General features: G+C 39.7%; 1 protein-coding gene across 7 annotated transcripts in view; it reads left to right on the top strand.

The window, feature by feature from the left end:
- The first annotated feature begins 636 nt into the window (after positions 1-636).
- Positions 637-23,443, top strand: part of CHURC1 (churchill domain containing 1) — a 29,702-nt gene continuing 6,895 nt past the window's right edge. For 3 of the 7 annotated variants that reach the window (XM_057544788.1, XM_007184292.3, XM_007184295.2), the window contains exons 1-3: positions 637-765; positions 11,413-11,548; positions 13,103-13,176. In XM_057544788.1, coding sequence (XP_057400771.1) covers positions 646-765; positions 11,413-11,548; positions 13,103-13,176 — 330 coding nt within the window. In that variant the 5' untranslated portion in view covers positions 637-645. Of the gene's footprint in view, positions 766-11,412; positions 11,549-13,102; positions 13,177-16,663; positions 16,833-19,229; positions 21,779-23,443 lie in introns of those variants that run through there. The other 4 variants (XR_009007800.1, XR_009007801.1, XM_007184297.2 and 1 more) reach the window with 4 other exon arrangements.

Below are 23,443 nucleotides of genomic sequence, written 5' to 3' on the forward strand. Positions count from 1 at the left end.
TGCTGAGCCCACGGTAGGAACCGAGTCTAGTCCTGGCTGACTACTGAGTAATTTTGTTACCCTAGACAAGACCTTTAACCACTGTTTCCTTGGTTTCCTCATCTGAAAAGGAAGATACATAGAGAGATAGAAACACGTTTCCCGTTGCTTTGTCCTCCAGAGGCCTCTGGAATGGTCATTTATTATTAACATTTTGTGTTTTCAGGAGATTCTCTGCAGAACTATAAGTGCCTCTTCCCAAACACTTCATTTATTGCTTATTCCCCTGCCAAGATCTGAACTATCACTCTCACTGCCCTAAGAAACGGTATGGAAAGGTACCCAAATTGTAATTTCAGCTTTATATACGGAGTAAGCTGAATCAGCAAAAAACAATTCCCTTTCTTGTGTATTGTGACTTGGCTTTCTGTCAGCCTAGACTCAGGAAGGCGGCTATTGGAACTTTGCTCGGTCCAAGATCCCTTTCCCCTTCCTGCCATATGGCCCACGGTCCCTTCCTCTCTCTCGGAAGGTTTCTAAAGTCCTACCCTTTGCTGTCGGTTGTTGTCTGGGAGACCAGACCCTGCCCTAACAATAGTTGCTAAGGGGCGGAGACTTGGAATTAGTTCCCAAGACCCAACACTGCAAGGTGAGTACTCTGGACGCATGCGGCGACTTTCTCTGAGCTCTCGCGAGGTTTCCTCTTGCCGGAAGCAGCGGAGGGACTTCCCCGTTAACTGCGTCGCGATGTGTGGGGACTGTGTGGAGAAGGAATATCCCAACCGGGTGAGCGAGTGGGCGTCGAGAACTTCCCTCTCCCTTGGCCCATGGCCACCCCTGAGGCTTCTCATATCCCCGGCCGGCCTTCTCTGGGAGGCCGGGCGCGGGGCGGACTCAGCCGCTCCGCCCCATCCAGTGATGCGGCAGCTGTATGTAGGCACCTGACAGCGGGGATGGCCTGCAGCCGTCGGTTCCTGCTGATCCCCGCCCTGGCGACTGATAGCAGCCGTCACCCCATTTCTCTTGAGCTCCAAGGGGAAAACAAGTGAAACCCTACCACCACCAGCAACCCAGTCGACAACAGAGGGACACCCCCATCTCTACCCTGGTCTCATCCTCAAGCTTCATTTGATAACGTTCAGTGCTCTTCCTGAATTCTAGCGCTGGAAGGGACCTCTTAGGTCATCTGTTCTAACCCAATTTTGCAGATGAAACTAATGCCTAGAGGGGGAGAAAACACTTGGCGAAGTTCACATTCTAGTTTGTGTGAGAGCCAAGACTAGAACTCAGGTTTCCTGGCTGTTACTTTCTTTTACATCTCAGTTCCTTTAAAGCTCAGGAGATTGAGAAGTTTGTTTACTCTCATTCATTCAAGGTATACTTACTGAACGTTTGTATGCGTGTAACTAGATTACTTTGCTAGGCCAGAAAGGGATACCCAAGAAGAAATAAAAGGCAGCTTCCGTGCTGCCAAAGAGCTTACATTTTACGGGAGCACGTTATTAACAAAAAATGACTAGTACGGTCCATAAATGCTATTCCGGTTTAGAGAAAGGGGAGAGCAATAGGGGACAGCGCTGTTCTCCCAACAGAAAGGTGGACTTCAGTTGGGACTTGAAGGATAGTTGTGACTAGGGTAGAAAAGGAAAGGAGGAGCTGAGGCTGGGGGAAAATAACAAGAACAAGGATTCTCATATTGGTTGGGAGGTAGAAAATCTTTATAGTTGGTTCTGTCTCTTAATATTTTGAATAATACTTAGTCTTTTGGGAAGGTTTTATAACAACATGAGCACTCATATGGTACAACCTATTTGAAAAAGGTCTAGCATTATCAGAAAAAAAAAAAAAGTTAAAGGTATGCCTGCTGAATGACCCAGCAGTTCCCATTTTAGACAGATAAATGCATGTGCCTAGTGTGTTCCTGGAGACTGGTATAAGAATGTTCATAACAGCATTGTTTGTGGTAGTAGACTGGAAAAATGTGATATAGCCATAACATGGAACACCATGAGTGAATGAGTAATGAAAGTGAATGGAGCAGTGGCTCTCAACTGGGAGTGATTTTGCCTCCCAAGGGACATTTGACAATATCTGGAGACATTTTTGGTTGTCACACTGGGGTACTACTGATATTTAATAGGTAGAGGCATTATGCTGTACCTTTACGTTTCACATTTCTGTGTTGTGTTCTACTTCATACTTTTTTTTTTTAAGTTTAAAAAGAGATCTTTGTGAATCCAATAACGAAAACTGCACATTATAGGCACCATGAGGCAGATGTTTGCCGTGGATAGTGTTAAAGATATTAGGTTGGGGAATTCCCTGGCTCCATGCTTCCACTGCTGGGGAAACAGGTTTGATCCCAGGTCGGGGAACTAAGATCCCACATGCTGCGGTGTGGCCAAAAAAAAAAAAAAAAAAAAGGATATTAGGTTGGATTTTTAAGAGTTGAGCTAATCAAAAGACAAAAATTATATTGAGAAGTTTAGGCATTGGTCAACTATCAAAAAAAATTGAATAGGGAAATGATTCTGAAATCTTCTATTTAGGAAAATGAATCTTATGGTTGTATGTTGAGATGATGGGATGGGGGAAAATGTAAAAGGACAGCACTACAGAGCATTTGGGGAAGCATGAGATAATGAAGACCTCATTTATTTATTGATTGATTGATTGATTGCTGCGTTGGGTTTTCGTTGGTCTGCGGGGACTTTATCTAGCTGTGTCTTGCGTCGAGCGGGGACTACTCTTCCTTGCGGTGTGCGGGCTTCTCATTACGGTGGCTTGTGTTGCGGAGCACGGGCTTTAGGAGCGTGGGCTTCAGTAGTTGCAGCACGCGGGCTCAGTAGCTGTGGCTCGAGGGCTCTAGAGCGCAGGCTCAGTAGTTGTGGCATAGGGGCTTAGTTGCTCCGCGGCATGTGAAATCTTCCCGGACCAGGGCTTGAACCCGTGTCCCCTGCATTGGCAGGCGGATTCTTAACCAGTGCACCACCCGGGAAGTACCAGTCCTCATTTCAAAGAAAGAATTAACAGGACTCAACCAATTTCATGTAGGAAGGAAGAAGAGAAGAGCTGTCGATGATCTAAGGGTTCTCAATCTAGGCAGCTGGGAAATTTGGAAGTATTACAGAAATTGGAGCCATCTGGGAGGGAGGGAGAACCAAAATTGGGGGAGCAAATGATCAGATTTTTTTTTATCATGTTTCATCCGAGGTTGAGAATGTAACATGCCAGGAGTCAAGTGAAAATATAGGATGGCAGTTTGGGTAAGTGATTCAAACAGATGAGTCAGCCAAATAAAGGAGTCAAAATAGAAATAATTTGTTCTCTTAGGAAAAGAATGTAGAGAATCAACCAGAATCAAGAACTGCGCTTCAGGGAATAAATTAATTTAGGAAGTGAAAATAAAAGTATAGGAAGAAGAGTAGAGAAAAGCACTGAGGTGACTGGAAAACCAGGAAAGTACCTGAAGCAGTTTTCTCTGATTTTATTCTGTTTTCAAATAAATAAAGGGCTGTCATAAGGAAGAACTGAGCTTTTCTTTGAAATTTCAGAAGGCAGATTTAGAAATAATTAGTGGGTGGATGTTAGGGGGTTGTAGGCTTTGAATCAGAATAAAGAATTTTCTAACAGATTTTTTTTTTTAATAGAATGGGTAACCTTAGAGGAATTGAACTCTCTTCCTGTTGTTCTGTGGAGACTAAATGACTACTTGAAATCTCAAGGATCCTTCCAACTCTGGGATTTTTTTAAGTCATGAGATATTTTTAAGGGCGGTAAGAGCAGAAGCCACTCTGCTTGAGCCTAGCAAAGGAAAAGGTACTCAGGTGGTGGTAGCAAGTATAGTTCACTCATTGAGAAAGTTTGGCAGAGGAAAATAATGGATTAGCATGTTGGGTAGGTCTAAATGCAGAATGAGGAGGTAATAAATGTTTGATTATTTATCTTTGGTTTCATAAAATTTCTGGAGTTTTGTGGTGGATGTTTTCCACAGGCTAGAAAATTTCTAACAGAGCTCTGGCCCACTTGCTTGTAAAATTACGCCAAGAACTTGAACTCAAGCATGAATCAGATTGGAAATGAACCATAATAATTTTCTGAACTCAAATTTTTTTACTCAACTGTGAACCAAACTATTTTTTTTCATTCAGAAAAGCATTTAGCAAACCAGTTGGAACTAGAACTCTACTGCATTTTCTAAAATAACTGATCAGACCCAAAATTGTAATAAAACATTTCCACATCAAACTGGAAATGAAGCCTATATTTCGTATAGTTCAAGTTTCAGCTCTAAAATTCTTAGTAATTCAGCAGCAATACAGAAATATAGCTTAAATTTAGGTTAATCAGAAGGAAGTAATGAGTGTAAATTAGTTATATGTTTAAATTAGAAATTATGTTTTATATACCTCACTTAAAATTAAACTATAAAAGTTCACGTACTCAAATTGTTGCTTAGCATTAAACCATATTTAATTAAATGCTGAGTCTGATATATAATTGGTAAAACAATTGTATGGAAATGGATGCTTTAAAATGATGCATTTTAAAATGCCTATATTAAAAAAAAACAATCTGGAATCAATAACCTAACTTTCCACTTTAAGACAGTGAAAAAAACAAGAGCAGAGTAAACCCAAAGCGAGCAGAAGAAAGGAAATAATAAAGATTAGAGTAGAAATTATGAACTAGGAAATAGAAAAACAATAGAGAAAATCAGCAAAACTAGAATTTGGTTCTTTAAAAACTGTATTTTCTATTTTCAATTTTAAGTACTCCCTGACAAAACATATGCACTGTTAAGTTATACCATCTGAAGTAATAGTTTTTTGGAAGAAGCAAATTGGCCCAATCATTGTCAGTATAGTTGCGGATTTCTCAAATTTGTAAGAGTTTATCATAATATACTTTCATACTAATTATCATCATAGTATTCAACTATTCTTTTTTTTTTAAAATAAATTTATTTATTTATTTTTGGCTGCGTTGGATCTTCGTTGCTGTGCGCGGGCTTTCTCTAGTTGCAGCGAGCGGGGTCTACTCTTCGTTGCGGTGCGCGGGCTTCTCATTGCGGTGACTTCTCGTTGTGGAGAACGGGCTCTAGGCACGCAGGCTTCAGTAGTTGTGGCTCACGGGCTCTAGAGTGCAGGCTCAGTAGTTGTGGCTCACGGGCTTAGTTGCTCCACGGCATGTGGGATCTTCCCGGACCAGGGCTCGAACCCGTGTCCCCTGCATTGTCAGGCAGATTCTTAACCACTGAACCACCAAGGAGGTCCCTCAACCATTTCTTCTTGCACATTTGTATACCTTTATAGATCGTCAACCAGGATTTAGCTGAATCACATTTTCTAAGGATATTTAATGTTTGCCTTTTTTCCTGTCTTCTCGAAACTGTTATAGTTTACTGTTATTACTGTGGAATTGATTTAGATTTTATTCTTCTTTTTCCTCCCATTGTGAGAGCCTCAAAAGCTTCTCTGAATATTGTGTGCTTTAATTTACTTTCCCAAATTTGGACATTAATAATCTTGTTTCATCTAATAAAAGAATCATGCCTCACTGATGAAGGTTATCCTCACTTTCAAATGACCAAGTCCCTTAGAGGAAGCCCCATCAGTTTCTTATTTACTGTACTTGCATTTGCCATTTCAAGAATTTATTTCCCTACCTCCCAACTGATAACATAGATCCCTTTTCTCTTCCCTCAGTGTTTAGAGTTTACATTCTGCCTGCTTATATGGTCAGATTACAGAGGTTAGAGCATATTGTATAAGGTGCCTGTGTTTATGTGTGCAGTTCTGTTGAGAGTTCTGTTTATTTGAAAATGGTATTTAGATCTTTATTCTTTTAAGACTTTTTTTAAAATTACTTAATATCTTGGAGTCTTTGGCAGTCAGCTTTTATAGATTCAAGGCAGTCCCAGTTCAAACCCCAGCAGGAGGGGCTTCCCTGGTGGCGCAGTGGTTAAGAATCCTCCTGGCAATGGAGGGGACACGCGTTCAAGCCCTGGTCTGGGGAGATCCCACATGCCACGGAGCAACTAAGCCCGTGCGCCACAACTACTGAGCCTGTGCTCTAGAGCCTGTGAGCCACAACTACTGAGCCTGCGTGCCACAACTACTGAAGCCTGCGTGCCTAGAGCCCGTGCTCCGCAACAAGAGAAGTCACCGCAGTGAAAAGCCCGCGCGCCACAACGAAGAGTAACCCACGCGCAGCAACAAAGACCCAGTGCAGCCAAAAATAGACAAATAAATAAATTTTAAAAAAACAGGGGCTTCCCTGGTGGCGCAGTGGTTGAGAGTCTGCCTGCCAATGCAGGGGACACGGGTTCGAGCCCTGGTCTGGGAAGATCCCACATGACGCGGAGCAAGTGGGCCCGTGAGCCACAACTGCTGAGCCTGCGCGTCTGGAGCCTGTGCTCCGCAACAAGAGAGGCCGCGATGGTGAGAGACCCGCGCACCGCGATGAAGAGTGGCCGCCGCTTGCCACAACTAGAGAAAGCCCTTGCACAGAAACGAAGACCGAACACAACTAAAATAAATAAATAAATAAATAATTTTAAAAAAACAAAAAACAAACCCAGCAGGGTTTTTGTAAAAGTTTATAAGCTGATTCTAAAATTTATATGGAAATGAAAAGAACCTAGACTAGCCAAATTATAGGACGTAAACTACCTAATTTAAAAACTACTATAATGCTACAAAAATCAAAAGTGTGAGATTAGTGCAAAAGATAGACATATAAATCAAGGGAAGAGAATAGTCAAAAGTAGACCCACATATATAGGATGATTTGAGTTTTCCACAAAGTTGCCAATGTAATGCAGTGGGGAAAGGATAGTCTTTTCAACAAATGTTGATGGAACAACTGGATATTCATATAGAAATAAATGAAACTTGGTCCTTACCTCAGACCATATATAAAAGTTATTTCAAAATGGATCATAAACCTAAACCTACCAGCTAAAACTATAAAATTTCTAGAAGAAAACAAATAATATCTTTGCAACCTTGGGGTAGGCAGGATGTTTTAGAAGAAAAGCACAAACAATGAAAGAAATTTAATAAACTGGACTTCATAAAAATCAAAACTGTTTGCTCATCAAGAGACACCATTTAAAAAATGGCAAACCAAAGACAGAAATATTTGTAATACATATATCTGACAAAGGGTTTGTACCTAAGATACATAAAGAACTTTTATAACTCAATAAGAGGATAAACAATTTAACTTTTCAAAAAATGGGCAAAAGACTTGAATAGATATTTCACAAAATAAGATATATTAATAAGCACCATGAAAAGATGCTCAACATCACTAGTCATCAGGGAAATATGAATTAAAACTACAATGAGACAACACTTTACATCATTAGAATGGCTAAAATAAAAAAGACATAATACCTAGTGTTGATGAGAATGTGGGAAATCTGGAACTCACACATTGCTGGTGGGAATAGAAAATGGAAACTAATTGGCAGTTTCTTATAAAGTTTATATATATACCATATTTTTACTGTATGACTCAGCAATTCCACTTCTAGATATTTACTCAAGAGAAAGGCATATGTCTACACAAGACTTATACACGAATCTTTATAGCTACTTTATTCATAACAACCAAAAACTGGGAAGAACCCAAATGTCTTATCAACAGATAGATCCATGCAATGGGATACTACTTGGCATTAAAAAAGCAATGAACTACCAATACATACAACAACATAGATAATTAACATGGACATCATTTTAGGCAAAAGAAGCTGGGTGTAAAAGAGTATACTGTATGATTCTATTTATGTAAAACTTTAGAACAGGCAAAACTAATCTCTGGAGATAGAAATCAGGTCAGTGGGTGCCTGAGGTGAGATAGGGGTTGGAGATAGACTGCAAAGCAGGAAGGAGTTCCTGGGAAGACAGAAATTTTTGCATCTTGATTGGGGTAGTGATTACATTGGTATATACATTTGTTAAAATTCTTTCATGTATACCCTTACAATGTGTGGATTTTATTGTATGTAAATTATACCTCAGTAAAGTTTATTTTTTTAAAAAATCAAAGCACTTGTTCTTAATAGCTGGAAATTTATACTTTAATCCCAAGGCTTTTTTTCCCCTTTAGTAGTTATGTTGATGTGCCTATGTTTTAGTATCTCCAAACTGCATAGTTAATTTGATTTCCCCCCACCAGAGTTAACCTCTTAATACATAGCACTACGAAGGCACTTAGTTAATGGTGGTGCTGGGAATCCAGGAAGGCTTCACTGTGGCATTGGTTAAGACTGGTCTTAACTCCCTCATACTTCATAAGCTCCTTGAAGGTAGAAACGTATGTGACTCATCCTGGAGTCCTCGGAATCCTCCGCCATGCCTTGCACAGTATCAGGCACATAGCTGCATTGGAGAAATGCGTTAGTTTGAATGGTTTTTAGTCACATTAACTATTAAAAATACCTCAGTTTTTTTGTTGGTCAGAAATGAGGTTGAACTACTATCAAAAAAAAATAACCCAATTAAAAAATTGGTAGAGGACCTGAATAGGCATTTTTCCAAAGCAGACATGGCCAACAGGCACATGAAAAGATGCTCAACATCACTAATCATCAGGGAAATGCAAATCAAAACCACGAGATATCGCATCACACCTGTCAGAATGGCTATTATCAAAAAGACAACAAATAATAAGTGTTGGTGGGACTTCCCTGGCGGTCCAGTGGTTAAGACTCCATGCTTCCACTGCAGGGGGCATGGGTTCAATCCCTGGTCAGGGAACTAAGATCCCACATGCCATGTGGTGCGGCCAATAAATTAATTAATTAAATTAAATGCAAGTCTGGCTGATAGAAGCATGGTGGAAGCCCAGATGTGACCCATGCCACTTAAAAAATAAAGTGTTGGCCAGGATGTGAAGAAAAAGAAACCCCAGTACCCTGTTGGTGAGAATGTAAATTGGTACAGCCACTATGGAAAACAGTGTGGAGGTTCCTCAAAAAATTAAAAATACAACTACAATATGATCCAGCAGGTCCACTCCTGGGTATATATCTGAAGAAAATGAAAACACTAATTCAAAAAGATATATGGGGCTTCCCTGGTGGCGCAGTGGTTGAGAATCTGCCTGCCAGTGCAGGGGACACAGGTTCGAGCCCTGGTCTGGGAAGATCCCATATGCCGCGGAGCAACTAGGCCCGTGAGCCACAATTACTGAGCCTGCGCGTCTGGAGCCTGTGCTCCTCAACAAGAGAGGCCGCGATAATGAGAGGCCCGTGCACCGCGATGAAGAGTGGCCCCCACTTGCCGCAAGTAGAGAAAGCCCTCGCACAGAAACGAAGACCCAACACAGCCATAAATAATAAATAAATAAACTTTAAAAAAAAAAAAAAAAGATATATGCACCCCAGTATTCATAGCAGCATTATTTACAATAACCAAGATGTGAAAGCAACCTAAGTGTCCATCACAGATGAATGGATAAAGAAGATGTAGTATATATATACAATATATATTGCTCATCCATAAAAAAGAATGAAATTTTGCCATTTGCGACAACATGGATGGACCTGGAGAGTACTATGCTTATTAGCAAAATAAGTCCGAGAAGGACAGATACTGCATGTTTTCACTTATATGTGGAATCTAAAAAATCAAGCAGGGGCTTCCCTGGTGGCCCAGTGGGTAAGACTCCGCACTGCCAATACAGGGGGCCCAGGCTCCATCCCTGGTTGGCGATCGCACATGCATGCCGCAACTAAGAGTCCGCATGCTGCCGCTGAGAAGCCCACATGCCACAACTAAAGATCCCACATGCTGCAACGCAGATCCCATGTGCCTCAACTAAGACCCGGTGCAACCAAAATAAATTAATAACTATTTAAATAAATAAATATTAAAATAGATAAATAAATTTGTTCTATTGAAATAATCTAAAAATAAATAAATTTGTTTATTCAAACGAATGAACAAAACAAAACAGAAACAAATTCACAGATTCATGGAACAAACTAGTGGTTACCAGAGGGGCGAGGGGTGGGAGGATGTAAAGGAGATTAAGAGGTACAAACTACTAGGTATAAAATGAATAAGTTACAAAGATGTAATGTACAGCAGAAGGAATATAACCCATATTATATAATAACTTTATATGGAGTGTAATCTATAAAAATATTGAATCAGTAGGTTGCATGCCTGAAACTAATTATAATATTTTAAGTCAACCCTACTTTAATTTAAAAAAAAGAAATAACATTCTGTAATAACCTAAATGGGAAAAGAACTTGAAAAAGAATAGATACATGTGTAACTGAATCACTTTGCTGTACACCTGAAACTAATACAACATTGTTAATCAACTATACGCCAGTATAAAAATTTTTTTTTAAATGAGTAGAACTAGGTAGTTTATGAAGTGACTTTAAGTTCTGAACAATTATTAGTAAGCCTTTAGCAAAGACCTCCCTTGAGCCAGGAGCATATGTTGTTTACAGTTTCTTAATGACAAGTAAAACCCTTTCTCTTTTAAATGCCATGGTGTCAATCTGATGAATTGCAGAACTTACCTTTTCTGCCTGAATCGCACATATCCTAGGGACTGACATTTATAGAGCTGAGAGTTTATTTCTCTTTGTTTATTTTGTGGTATTTTTTTTAAAGATTTATTTTTTTATTGATTAATTGATTGATTGATTGATTGCTATGTTGGGTCTTCGTTTCTGTGCTAGGGCCTTCTCTAGTTGTGGCAAGCGGGGGCCACTCCTCATCACGGTGCGCGGGCCTCTCACCATCACGGCCCCTCCTGTTGCGGAGCACAGCTCCAGACGCGCAGGCTCAGTAATTGTGGCTCACGGGCCCAGCCGCTCCGCGGCATGTGGGATCTTCCCAGACCAGGGCTCGAACCCGCGTCCCCTGCATTAGCAGGCAGACTCCCAACCACTGCGCCACCAGGGAAGCCCTGTGGTATTTTTAAGGCTTGAAAAAATGCTGTTTCAACAGTCAACTGAGCATCACAGTGGATAAGATCATTTTTATCATTGGCTCAGTGTTTCCATTTTGATTGAATTTTCATTCTAGCTTTATAATATGATACCTCATTTAATAGTGTTGGCTATTAGATTTTTCTGATTTTTCCTTTTCACATGTTATATTAAGACTTCATTAAGTTGTTTCTAAATATCCATTTGCATTTAGTCCTCTTAAACACAGTTGCAGTCCTAAGCTCTAACACTTCTTCAGTTTTATTTACTATGAATAATACTTCTAGAGGAAAGCTAGTAATTTCAAAAATTACTTGGTGTACACTTCAAGCAAGTAAATTCTGGCCATGTTTTTTGCCTTTAGAGACTTTGTCTATTAATCATTTTCACCAAGGATTTTGAAATATAAGAAAATTAAAATCCCCTCAAAAAAGAAAATTAAATTCCTGTTTTTCTTATTTTAGGGTAACATCTGCCTGGAGAATGGATCTTTCTTGCTGAACTTTATAGGCTGTGCAGTGTGCAGTAAGCGGGATTTTATGCTGATCACAAACAAATCTTTGAAAGAGGAAGATGGAGAAGAAATAGTTACCTATGATCGTAAGTAGACTTTTTTTCCATCTGAGTCCGTTAGCAGGTATCAGCTTTTGGGAGTTAGGTTGCTCAGTCTTATGAGGCCTATTTCACTATCGTATTGCAACACAAAATCACTAGTTAGTTTTTTAAGAGGAAAATGTTGGTAACATCTCATTTATGTAGCATCATCAGATATTCCACATAAATGACTTTTGCAGACAACTGAAGCTTATGATTCAGGCACCAATTTTCTTTTGTTTATCTTTAAAGACTGTGTCTTCTGAAACAAGATACAGGGACTTTTTTTTTTTAACTTAGGGTCATCCATGTGAATTTTCACTTTCTACTATAATATAATACAGTGATGCGCTCCAACAGCTATTAAAGTGCTTAGGGCTGTTTGCCCTTATACTAAATGGCTCTGGGATGCTATGGTTTTTTTAGTCTTGTTTCTGCTTTTATAGCTTTTGTCTCTTTTGTTACTGTCAGTTTATAGTTTCTTTCTTTTGCTACTGTAAGTATGCTACTTTCATATGCTATTCCTCATCCTTGATACTGGGAAATCAAATAAATAACTATAATAAAAATAAATAAGTTCTGAGGTTGGCATTAAGAATCTCTACAAATAAATTAAGTATATGTGCACTTTCGTGCCCAGATATTATGGCAACTATTTAAATTGTTCACATTTCCTTTTTGCTTGTCTCCTGATTTTTTGGTATGTTCTGACTATATGAGGATTAAATGTGCAAATAATGATATTTTGAAAGAAAGGTGCAAAAGACACTAAGCCTTTAGAATAGAGTCAGACTATGGAAAAATGTTCTAAATTAGAAGAATCTTTTTCTTTCTTTGTAGCATGTACCCCTTTAAACTCTATTTTTTTCCAGGTAATAGAGGATAGTGGTCAAAAGCAAGGGCTCTGGAGCGAGAAAGCTTGGGTTTGAATTCTGGTTCCAACACTTCCTAGCTCAGCTGTGGTCTTCCTAGTTCTTATCCATAGTGTGCCTTTGTTTCCTTATCCCTACAAACATGATAACAATAGTATCTACCTCATTGGGTTTTTGAGAAGATTAAGTGAAAAACAGATACAAAGTATTTAAAACAGTATCTGGCACACATTAAGCACTCAATGTATCATAGTTATTATTACTATATTGTTTTTACTAGAGCCTTTTGTTACTGCTAAATTCACTTTAAAGTCTAGTGTTAGCTTTTTGTTTATGATTGGTTAGTAGCACAATTTCTATCATTCCTGAGAATAAAAGCTCCTACATAGTTAGACAGGTCCAGCTAGTTTCAAAAACACACTTACATATCCGTTAATTGATTACCTTAGAGAGCTTTCAATAGGAATGAATATATGCACATTAAATCTCTGAGTGCAGGCTCTTAATTATATAGTGTTGCTGTGTGACAGAGTCTGGATTTTTTATCAAGGTAGATATTATAATGGGTTTCCTGCTATGTTAAATATGACAGAGTTAAGATTCTTTCAAAGCAATACAATGCTAAGACTAGAAATTTTACTGTCTTAGGATACCTTCTAAGACTTAATTAAGTCTCTCTCTGTTTCAGCAGATCTTTGTAAGAATTGTCATCACGTAATAGCCAGGCATGAGTATACGTTCAGTATCATGGATGAATTTCAGGTAAATGTATAAATGTCGGTATGTTATTGCGGGGGAGGGGAACAATAAGAGTACCCTTGAAGAATCTAGGTATAGTCTTCATAAATGAAGTACTAGTGAATCTTAGAGGAGACCCTCTCTTCCACTTGTGTAAGTTGAGAGACACTTCAGATGTGGGTGGATCTGTTCAAATCTGTCTTCACAACAGTCACAAAGCAAAACACATGCCTTACAAATGATATCTCAGTCCTGTCATTTTGCTTATAAAGAACAGCACATTATGGCTTCATATGAGGTTACTATTGTGCCTCTTTTTTCTCTACCCAGTTACATGATTGCACAATTCTTGGCTTTAAGTGTTGGCCTGCCCACTGCCACCATACTTGCTGAGCATGGAAATCATGCTAACGAAATTATCTTTGTTTCCCTTATAGGCATGTAGAGTCAAGCAACTCTGTAGTCTCAATTGCAATATTTTAATATTATTTGATAAGTAAAATGACAAGATAGGTGTATCATGGTTGGAAGAGAGAAGCTGAATCATATAAGGATAGAGAATAGGGATGTAGTATAAGGATTAGTCCTTATACAATTGTGAGAGCATGTGAAGAATTCTACAGAATTCTGCAGGCTGGTGTAGGCCTGAAGTTGCTGAAGATTCACAGGTCTAATGGTCAGGAAGAAAAGCTGGACAGTGAGGGAGAGCCGAGGACAAACTGGAAAGCATGAGGACACACTTACCTGTATCTGCCCCTCACTGCCTCCGCTTTCAAGCCCTCAGATTGAGTTACTTATTTAGTGTGAACTACATGTTCATCCAGAGGATATAAATGTGAGATAAGAGTTTTAACAGGCAAGGGAATTTTTTTTAATCCTTTAAATTTGGGTGGTACTATATAATTAGGGGAAAAAAATCTTCTACAGCAGAATCTTATAAAATAGTATAACCACTTTCATTCATTCTTATTTCAGCGTGGAAGAAGGCACTTAGTCACCTGTCAGAATCTGGTCTAATATCTTGTGGTCTATCTTAACATCCTGACCACGTCTCCCCAGGATCCAAAAATTATGCCTCAAAGATACTTATATGATAGATGTCACTTAGGGCAAAATCGAGATCTCAGTGAATGAATAGTGGCCAAATAGGGGAATGAACATGTCGGGGGCTTAAAGAAGCAGCTCTGTCCATTCACGGGAGGAAAAGACTGCTTATAGCTATTTTGCAGCAGTTCCTGAAGCTCCGGTGAGCTTTTTAGAGTCTGTAAGTGGATATTGAGATTGCCTGTTTATACCCTAATTGAGCCATTGTGTGTCACTGCCTTGAGACCAAAGTCTAGCTGATTTTCCTTTATGACTGAGCACAGCCATTTTCAAAGCTCCCCAGAAGTTCCTTTGGGGTAGAAAGAAGGTAAAGGAAGATGGCTATAGTCACAACCCCTAGATAGTGTGGAATTCTCTTGGAAAAAACTCTTAAACTAGACTCTCCACCGCCAGTCCTTTCTCTCCCAACATCCACTCCCCCCCTCCCCCATATTCTATATTCTGCCACCAGCATATTTTTCTTAAAATAATGCTTTCAGACTACCTCATTGGCTTTTCTGTAGCTCACCTTCAGCTACAGTATAATATCCAAGCTCCCCATCCCAAGGTTCTTGCTGGGCTGGCCAGCCTCCCTTTCCCTCATTTCTCACTACTCTCCTTTTGCACACCATTCATAGCATTGCCCCAACTTTAGACTCTCTTCCTTCCCTCCTGTAGTAGAGATTTTTATTTCCTCCTCTCTGTGGCTACCCCCGCTGCGTTTCCTCAGGAATCTCACGTTATCTTCTCTCTTCCTAGCATCCTCTTTTCTCCGTGAGATTTAAAGCATTTTTACATTAAATATATTTACTTCTTCTTTATTTGTTAAAAATAAAATCCTTTTGTTTCACTCAGCTCCCTCTTTGATTCATCCTCTGATCATCTCTCCTTTTGCTTCTTTACTTGAATAGCTCTTTACCCTATTTTCCTTATTTCCCTGTGCTCCTCCCAACAACCTACAAACTGGTTTTCATTTTCACTTTACTAAAACTGTTCTCTCATAGATTTCCTATAAGGTGGCCAAATCCTGTGGCCTTGCCTCAGTTCTTATCTCTCTTAACATCTCTTCTGGATCTGGTTTTGATAACCATTGTCTTTTTTTTTTTTTTTTTTTTTTTTTATAATGAATGTATTTAATGGAACTTCATTTACAGTTCTTTTTTTTTTTTTTTTAACGCATTGTTTACTTTATTTATTTATTTATTTTTGGCTGTGTTGGGTCTTCGTTTCTGTGCGAGGGCTTTCTCTAGTTGTGGCAAGCGGGGGCCACTCTTCATCGCGGTGCGCGGGCCTCTCACTGTCGTGGCCTCTCTTGTTGCGGAGCACAGGCTCCAGACGCGCAGGCTCAGCAATTGTGGCTCACGGGCCCAGCTGCTCCGCGGCATGTGGGATCCTCCCAGACCAGGGCTCGAACCCGTGTGTCCCGCATTGGCAGGCAGACCCTCAACCACTGCGCCACCAGGGAAGCCCCTGATAACCATTGTCTTTTTGAAGCATTTCTTCCCCTGGGGTCCATAGATCTAGACTTTTTTCTTTCTTTTTAAATCATTTTGACTGTTCCTTTGCTTACACTCTGGTTTCCTCTCCTGTTTCTCCCTAACTGCTTTTCCCCTGAGCTTTGGTCTCTGGTCTAGGAACCTTCTCTGTACTCCCTCAGACATTGAGCACACGCACCCTCAGTGTCTGATGAAACCTATCGGATATCTCCCGGATCTCCTTCTTTAACCCTAACGCCCTCCCTGCCCTCCTTTCTTCCTTAGTTTCTCTTGCTTTTGTCTGTCTCCACTGCCACCCCCCCGTGTCAGGGACCACACTGCTGAAACCTAAATTACTGCAGCAGTCCCCACAGTATAGTTGTGCGCACTGCCCTCAAATTAATCTTCTGGAAACACATCATCCTGTCACTCCTCTGCTACTCCATACGCGATGTGCTTGCTCTGTTCCATATCACTGTCTTTATTCGTGCTTTTGCCTTGACTTAACGTGTCCCTTTCGCTACCTTCAAGCCAACTAAATCTTACCTCTTTCAAGCTGAACTTAAATTCTATCTCCTCCTTATTCTTTTTTTTTTTTTTATAATTTTTATTTTTATTTATTTATGGCTGTGTTGGGTCTTCGTTTCTGTGCGAGGGCTTTCTCCAGTTGCGGCAAGCGGGGGCCACTCTTCATCGCGGTGCGCGGGCCTCTCACCATCGCGGCCTCTCTTGTTGCGGAGCACAGGCTCCAGACGCGCAGGCTCAGTAATTGCGGCTCACGGGCCCAGTTGCTCTGCGGCATGTGGGATCTTCCCAGACCAGGGCTCGAACCCATGTCTCCTGCATTGGCAGGCAGATTCTCAACCACTGCGCCACCAGGGAAGCCCTCCTTATTCTTAATAGTTCAGCCCATACTGCTTTCTCGCTTTTCTGAGCTCTTCTTGTACCCACAGCAGGCCCCGACTCCTGTGACTGGCCAGCTGGTAACTTCCATCTTAGTCTGATGACCCCAAGAACTCTTCATGCTCAGCTGCTGTGACTTACTTTCCTCAGCCCCACCCCACTCCAGCCCCCATCTTATTCCAGCAGCCGTTCAGGTTCAAGATGGGATTCCCACCATTGGTAATATTTTGTTTTGTTTTAAATGTCTTATGGGAAATTTAAACATAATCAAAAGTAGGCAGAATAGTGTATTCATCTCCAGTACCCAGCTTCAGTTTGCTTTATTTGTACCTCACTATTTCCACATCTCCCCACAGGATTACTTTGAAGTAAATCCCAAGCATATTACTACTTCTGTAAATATTTCAATATGAATCTCTAAAAGATAAGGATTCTGTTTTTAAACAAATTCATTTTTAACAAAACCATTGTTAAACAAAGTAAGATTTTCTGATGGCAAGAGTAGAGGGGAAATAGAGACATAAGTACAGAGTTTAAACAGAAAATAAATTATAAATGATTACAGGTATCCGGTATTTTTTATATCACCCTAAAATCCATTAAAAGTACCATATATTTGCCTCAGGAAACAAGAGGGAAACTGTGAGACTGCACTCTGTTCCTCTGTGGACCAGGGAAGGAGAGGACTAAGGGTCAGAATTAGCAGGTAATAATAGAGGGAAAAGGCCCATGGGACCCTCAGCATAAAACAAGGATCTGATCTTGCCCAAAGGTGATTCCACCCACTCCACCTTTCCTTCCAAATCTCTACCCTCAGGCTTTGCCCAGGTGGAGCCTTTGAAGGTCTCCATGAATGACTGGGGGGAATTCTGATTCTCCTAACTTGGCCAGTTTGGGTGAAGGGTGTCCTGATCCAACCATATTCCTGGCATCCCAAGTGAGAATGTGTTCCTGGCATCCCAAGAGAGAATTCTAGACATATTTTCCCACAGAAGCACTGCTATATGTGGTTAGATTCTATAGTACTTGTGCAGTATAAATTTAAAAGACTCCCTGGATTTCCCTGGGAACCTAACTGCCATGTGCAATGTTACTTCTGTGGGAAACTGCTTCTGAATTCCAAATAATTGACCTACAATGAAATTTGGACTCCAGACTGCCTATAAATTAAAGATTACAGGTGTAATCAGTCTTACTGATTTAGCAGCCTTTCCATATTATACCATGTATTAGGTTTTTCCTTTCTCCCAAGTTAGACTTTAAGTTTTGCAAGGTCAGACTTTGTCCTTGCCTTCTCTCATGTCTGCCGGTGCACCTGGCACATTGCAGAGCCTTTAGGCACTTAATAAAAACTTGTCAATGGATAGATTGGTTGAAAACTCAAATAGTTGTCTAGCTTCACACATTTTCCCATTTTGACTTTATTACTTTTTTCTTCATTTCCAGTGAAAGGTTGACATCCTACTAGTAATGTCTGGTAGGTGAAAGTAGGATTTGAAAGCAGTAAAACCTTGGAGAGAGTAGATTTTAATTTTGTTTTTGATTCATGAGACTCATATTTGTTTGCTGAGCTCTAGCCTGTGTTTCTACTGTGTGTGTAGAATAGACTTTAAAATTAAATGTGGTCTTTAAGAAACAGTCTTTCCACTCCTACAACTAGGTCTCCCTGCTGAACTCTCTAGTAGGAAATGGAAAGGCAGTTGCCTGGTTCTGAGTCTTTGTACTGTAGTCACTGTTTATCTCCGTGACCCTCTCTCTAGTGAGAGACCCATGAAACACAAACTGCCTTGACTGATCAATTTCCAGGCAGCCAACAATCTCAAAGTCAGATGTGGAAATACTAATAGATTTAGTATAGATGCTTGTTTTCCTAAAGAAGATAAAAAGTTTTAGAGTAAAAGTTTTGAAAGAAATATGTTTCTGTAGTTTATGACCATATTAAATATTCTAGAAAGGAACAGTTATAAGAACAGGACTTTGCCCTAAGGATTTTTGCCTAAAACAAAATAACTTCTGTCACCAGTCTGGACATTTGTGAAACCCAAGAAACAAAAAACTCCTTAAATAGATCAAATTCTAGACAACTAGCTATCTAAATATGAGACATGACATACTAATGGATTTAACATAATTGTTTATTTTTTCTGGGGTAGATAAAAATAGCTTTTTGGGTTTGGAAATATTTTTCCTTTTTTTGTTGTTTTAAAAATCATTTCTGATGCTTATTAGTGTTGAATATTCTAGAAAGGAACAGATCTAAGAACAGGAATTTGTCCTCAGGGGCCCACACTCAAATTGCTTCATTACTTTAAATAGCAGCACTAAGTAAGCCCAGTATGTGTGTTTTCTAAGTCCAGGAAATAGCCATGCATTTCCAAGATGACATTCATGTATACATAGTAAATAGAGCGTCAGCATGTATTCAATTTATGTAAACAAAAGGCTCTGGGATACACAGACTAAGCCTAAGATATTGCTTATAGGTGTTGAAGAACTTGATCTAATGTACAGACACCATATCCATGACAATTTACAGAGAACAGTTTTACCAGAGAAAGTTATGAAGCATCTTTCTCCCAGTTCCTCAAGGTAATTGTGCACTTTATCTTGTTCTAGGAGTATACCATGCTGTGTCTGTTATGTGGTAAAGCTGAAGATACGATCAGTATTCTCCCTGACGACCCCCGACAAATGACTCTGTTATTCTAAGGATCCTTCTGCAGCTCTGTAATCACAATGTTGTGTTGGTTTACAATACAGCAAGCCTGATGGTTTGTCTGACTTAGTTTATAATGGAAGTTATTTGCATATTATTTTTTTCTGCTTAGGCTTACCTATTCTCTGAAAGAAAAAGTGGGACGTCCCTGGCGGTCCAGCGGTTAGGACTCGGCGCTTTCACTGCCATGGCCCGGGTTCAATCCCTGGTCCGGAAACTAAGATCCCATTAATTGAGTGGCACAGCCAAAAAAAAAAAAAGTAAGAAAGAAAAAGTAATTTAGGGGATTGCTGTTCTCTAGAGCTGAGCTCTTCTGCTAAAGTTCCCAGTGCACATCAGTGCAGCCAGAATGAAGCATCTTTGTTAGCAGCTATGTGGCTGAAAAATAACTAGGATGGAAAGCACATCTAGTGCCCAGATCTTGGTTCCAATAAAAGGAATTAGGACTCCTTGGGGAAATGACTGAGTCTAGGACTGGGGCAGTAAATACACAGGGTGAGCTTGGAGCATCTTGAGCCACAAAAAAGCGAAGTGCTGAAACGAAAAATCACAATGATTGGGAGTATGTCAAAGGGACAGAAGAGCCAGCTGAAGGAGCTCCCAGAGACCAAAGTTGGAACAGTTTGAGCAACAAAATAAAGTAGTATTGGATTATAAACCAAACTATAAATATTCATGAGTCCATACTGATATAAATGAATGACTGAATAAATAAATACATATACTGGAGAGAATAGACAAATCCCCCACACAGAAAAATTTCAAATAATGTATGTAGATACTCCTCACTCCTTAAGTATGGGTTTGCATAGTGACTTCCTTCCAAAGAGTATAGTATGGAAAGGGGGAAAAGTGACTTTAACTTTTAGTTCACTGAGAAACCTGACAAACACTAGCCTGGTGATCAAGATTATCATCATTGATGATGAGCCACGTTGATAGCATTACTCTTGATATGATGTGATGAGAATGACACTTTGCCTTTGTGGTCTTCCTCCCCAAAACCCGTAACCCCAGTCTAATCATGAGAAAAACTTCAGACAAATCCCAGTTGAGAGAGGAATCCCAATGGAGGAAAATACCTGACCAGTACTCCTCAAAACTGTCAAGGTCATCAAAGACAAGGAAGTCTGAGGAACTCTCACAGCCAAAAAAGAGCATGACTATTAAATGTAATGTGGTATCCTGAATGAGATCCTGCACCAGAAAGAGAACATTTGGTAAAACTAGTGAAATCTGAATAAAGTGTGGACTTTAGTTAATATAAATAGAATGGTTTCAATTGCTCCAAAGGGATCTTAGAATATCTTACCTTGCATAGTTGAAAGAATTCTGGCTTGGGTGTCATAAAACCTGGCATGTAGGCCTCTGCCATTTGGTAGCAGTATAACCATTAAGCAAAGTGTCATTCTGGACTTTATTGTCCCCTTTCTATAAAATTGGACTAGTATAAATTGATGTTATACTTCCTTCACAGTATTATTAGATCCAAATGAACAATGAATATAAAATGCTTTGGAAGGCATATAAAGTTCTAGACAGAATGAGATGGTTTCAGTTAGTTCTTCTCATTATGAAATCAAAACTTAAGGGTCAGGCATTAAAACAGAATTTTTTCCTATTCATATCTCAGACATTCTGAACTGAGTGAGCAAAGTTGTTGACATCAGGGAAAAGCTTTGTTTTGTAACAGGAATAATGATAATAGCTGAGGTTTACTGAGTACTTACTATGTGCCAAGGCCTTTTTAAGCAGTTGTTTAATCCTCATTAACAATTCCATGAGGGTAGGTACTATTGTTATCCCAGTTTTAGAGCCAGAGAAACTGAGGCACAAAGAAGTTAAGTAACTTAGTCCAGGTTACGTAGTTAGTACAGTGATGCCCTCAGTAATAGTGTTCAGTACACATGAAGTATCAGAGTCTAGCAAGGTTAGGAAGAGGTTGAGGATATCAGTGACAGCACTCTGAGGAATCTAGGCATGTCAGACCGAGATTTATTATGCAGAAAAGTTAAGGCAGCTGTTCCTTAAGCATCAGTTGTTTTATTCCTGGAAAATGCTTTCCACTTTCTGCAAATCTATATCTGACCTGCTGAGGAAATCGTTTGGTGAAATGAATCCAGAAAGCAGAGAAAATGTTTCATTACTTTAAATAGCAGCACTAAGCCCATTATAGCTTCTGAATTGTCCCTTCATGGAGTTTGCTAATGCTTCCAACTTAGTCATTTGGAGCTCAAGAGTATGATTTTATATGCCCCTCCTGATATCCTTATCTCTTGCAGAATGTGTAATTATCTGTTTTAGACAATATATTACAAAAATTTTAAACATAAGATCCTGTCCATATATTTCATTATTATTAAACCAGCATTGTACTGTGTTTTGCGATACTTTATCATCTTCTAGAATTCTTTTATGGATCTAATAGAATAAAGACCTCTTGAACTCAGTTCTACTGCATCTATATTTCTCTGTTTAAGTAAAGGGGAACCAGGCAAAGGCATTGGTCTTCTTTGCTTCCCTTTCTGAGATACAAGAAGAAATCACCTGTAGGTGTAGTGGGGAACGTGAACTTGTCCTAGCACCTCATTCTTTCTCTACCTGCTCCATGATGTACAGGTCTGGGGTCAACCTGGTTAGGCTCTTGGAGTTCAAAGCTCAGCCTGTTTGCTGTTGTGTTGTTTTAGCTAGCTCTGTCTTCCTCAAATGATCTTGGGTTCTCCCAGTACTAATTAATTGACATATGATATAGTCTAGGAAGAGCCAGATATGGTTTGTTACTTGTAAGTCATCAGTAAGAAGTATACATTCACTGTTCTTTATTTCAGTGTAACAAGAATCCTTTCGGTTTCATTCTTCTGTTTCCTGAGCAAAGCTAAGTTACTTGACTGAATTTGAGGCTCTTAGTTTTAAAATGTATGTTTCTTGACTGTAGTACAAGTCTCTATTGTGAGATATGCTATGGTTGGGTAGAAAGGAAATCAAGAGACCTGGGTCTGAAATTAGCTTTGCCACCTTCTCATGGTGGGACATTGGGCAAGTCATTCTATCAGTACCTTGTTTTCTTCAATGGAAAAACAGACATAATCATGCCTCCTTCACGGAGTTTTAAAATCAAATGATAAAATGTAAGTGAAAGTGTCATTAGGTCATACAGTGTTGTGGACAGGCAGCTGTCAGCGGTCTTAATGCAGAAACTCTGAGACAGAAGGAAGCACTATTGTGTTGTGGTTAATAGTAGAAGCTTTGGAGTCAGACTGACCTGGGTTTAACTTTCAACTCTGCCCCTCACTAGCCCTTTGTCCCTGAAAAGTGTCTTGCTCAATTACCTTCTCTTTAAATAGAGATGAAAATTCCTCAGGGTCAGTATGAGGATTAAATAACCTAGCATATAGAAAGTACTTAATGCAGTGTGGGCGTATAGTATATGGTAATTTGGATGATGGTTGTGATGGTGATTATAAGAAATCACCAGATTTGAAATCACCAATAAGGGTTTGGCTCAGTGTTCCTTAAACTAAGGAGATGCAACGGTGGGAACATAGTCATGGAAATAATCATCAGTTTCAGTCTTGTATGTATCTTGGCCCCCTAAATCACTTATTGCAAGCCATATTTTTTGTAAGAGCCCTCAGAGGAATGATTCCTTCTGTCCCTCCTCTAAATCGAGTAGCATTATCTCAGCACTTCTGGGAAAGCTTGTTTATGGGACTTCTCCTTACTTCCTGAGTGCCCCTAGGGAAATTTGATTAAAAGATTATGTTTATCTAGGAAAGTAGGTGATTATATTAAGCTTTGCCTTGTCTGTTTATGACCATAAGCTGATATTTCTGAGGAGGTAAAGGGGACCAACAAGATGAGGAATAAAGAAAAGGAAACAATTTCTCATTTCTGAAGCAAACAGCATTTCCCTGACCAAGTGACGAGCCCTCTTCCTAGCATTAAGGCCCTTTCTGATTCTCTCTGCAGAGTCACTTATACTGTAATTCCCATTCCTTTGGGAGTCTCTAAATAATTCTCTCAACTTGAGCCTCATGGGGAAGACCCAACACATTGTTCTGGCATATCAGGCCCTAAGTTGCCTGTGCCATAATACCAGCATCCAGGATAGCTG

The sequence above is a fragment of the Balaenoptera acutorostrata genome, chromosome 3 (genome assembly GCF_949987535.1).
Source record: "Balaenoptera acutorostrata chromosome 3, mBalAcu1.1, whole genome shotgun sequence".
NCBI lineage: Eukaryota > Metazoa > Chordata > Mammalia > Artiodactyla > Balaenopteridae > Balaenoptera > Balaenoptera acutorostrata.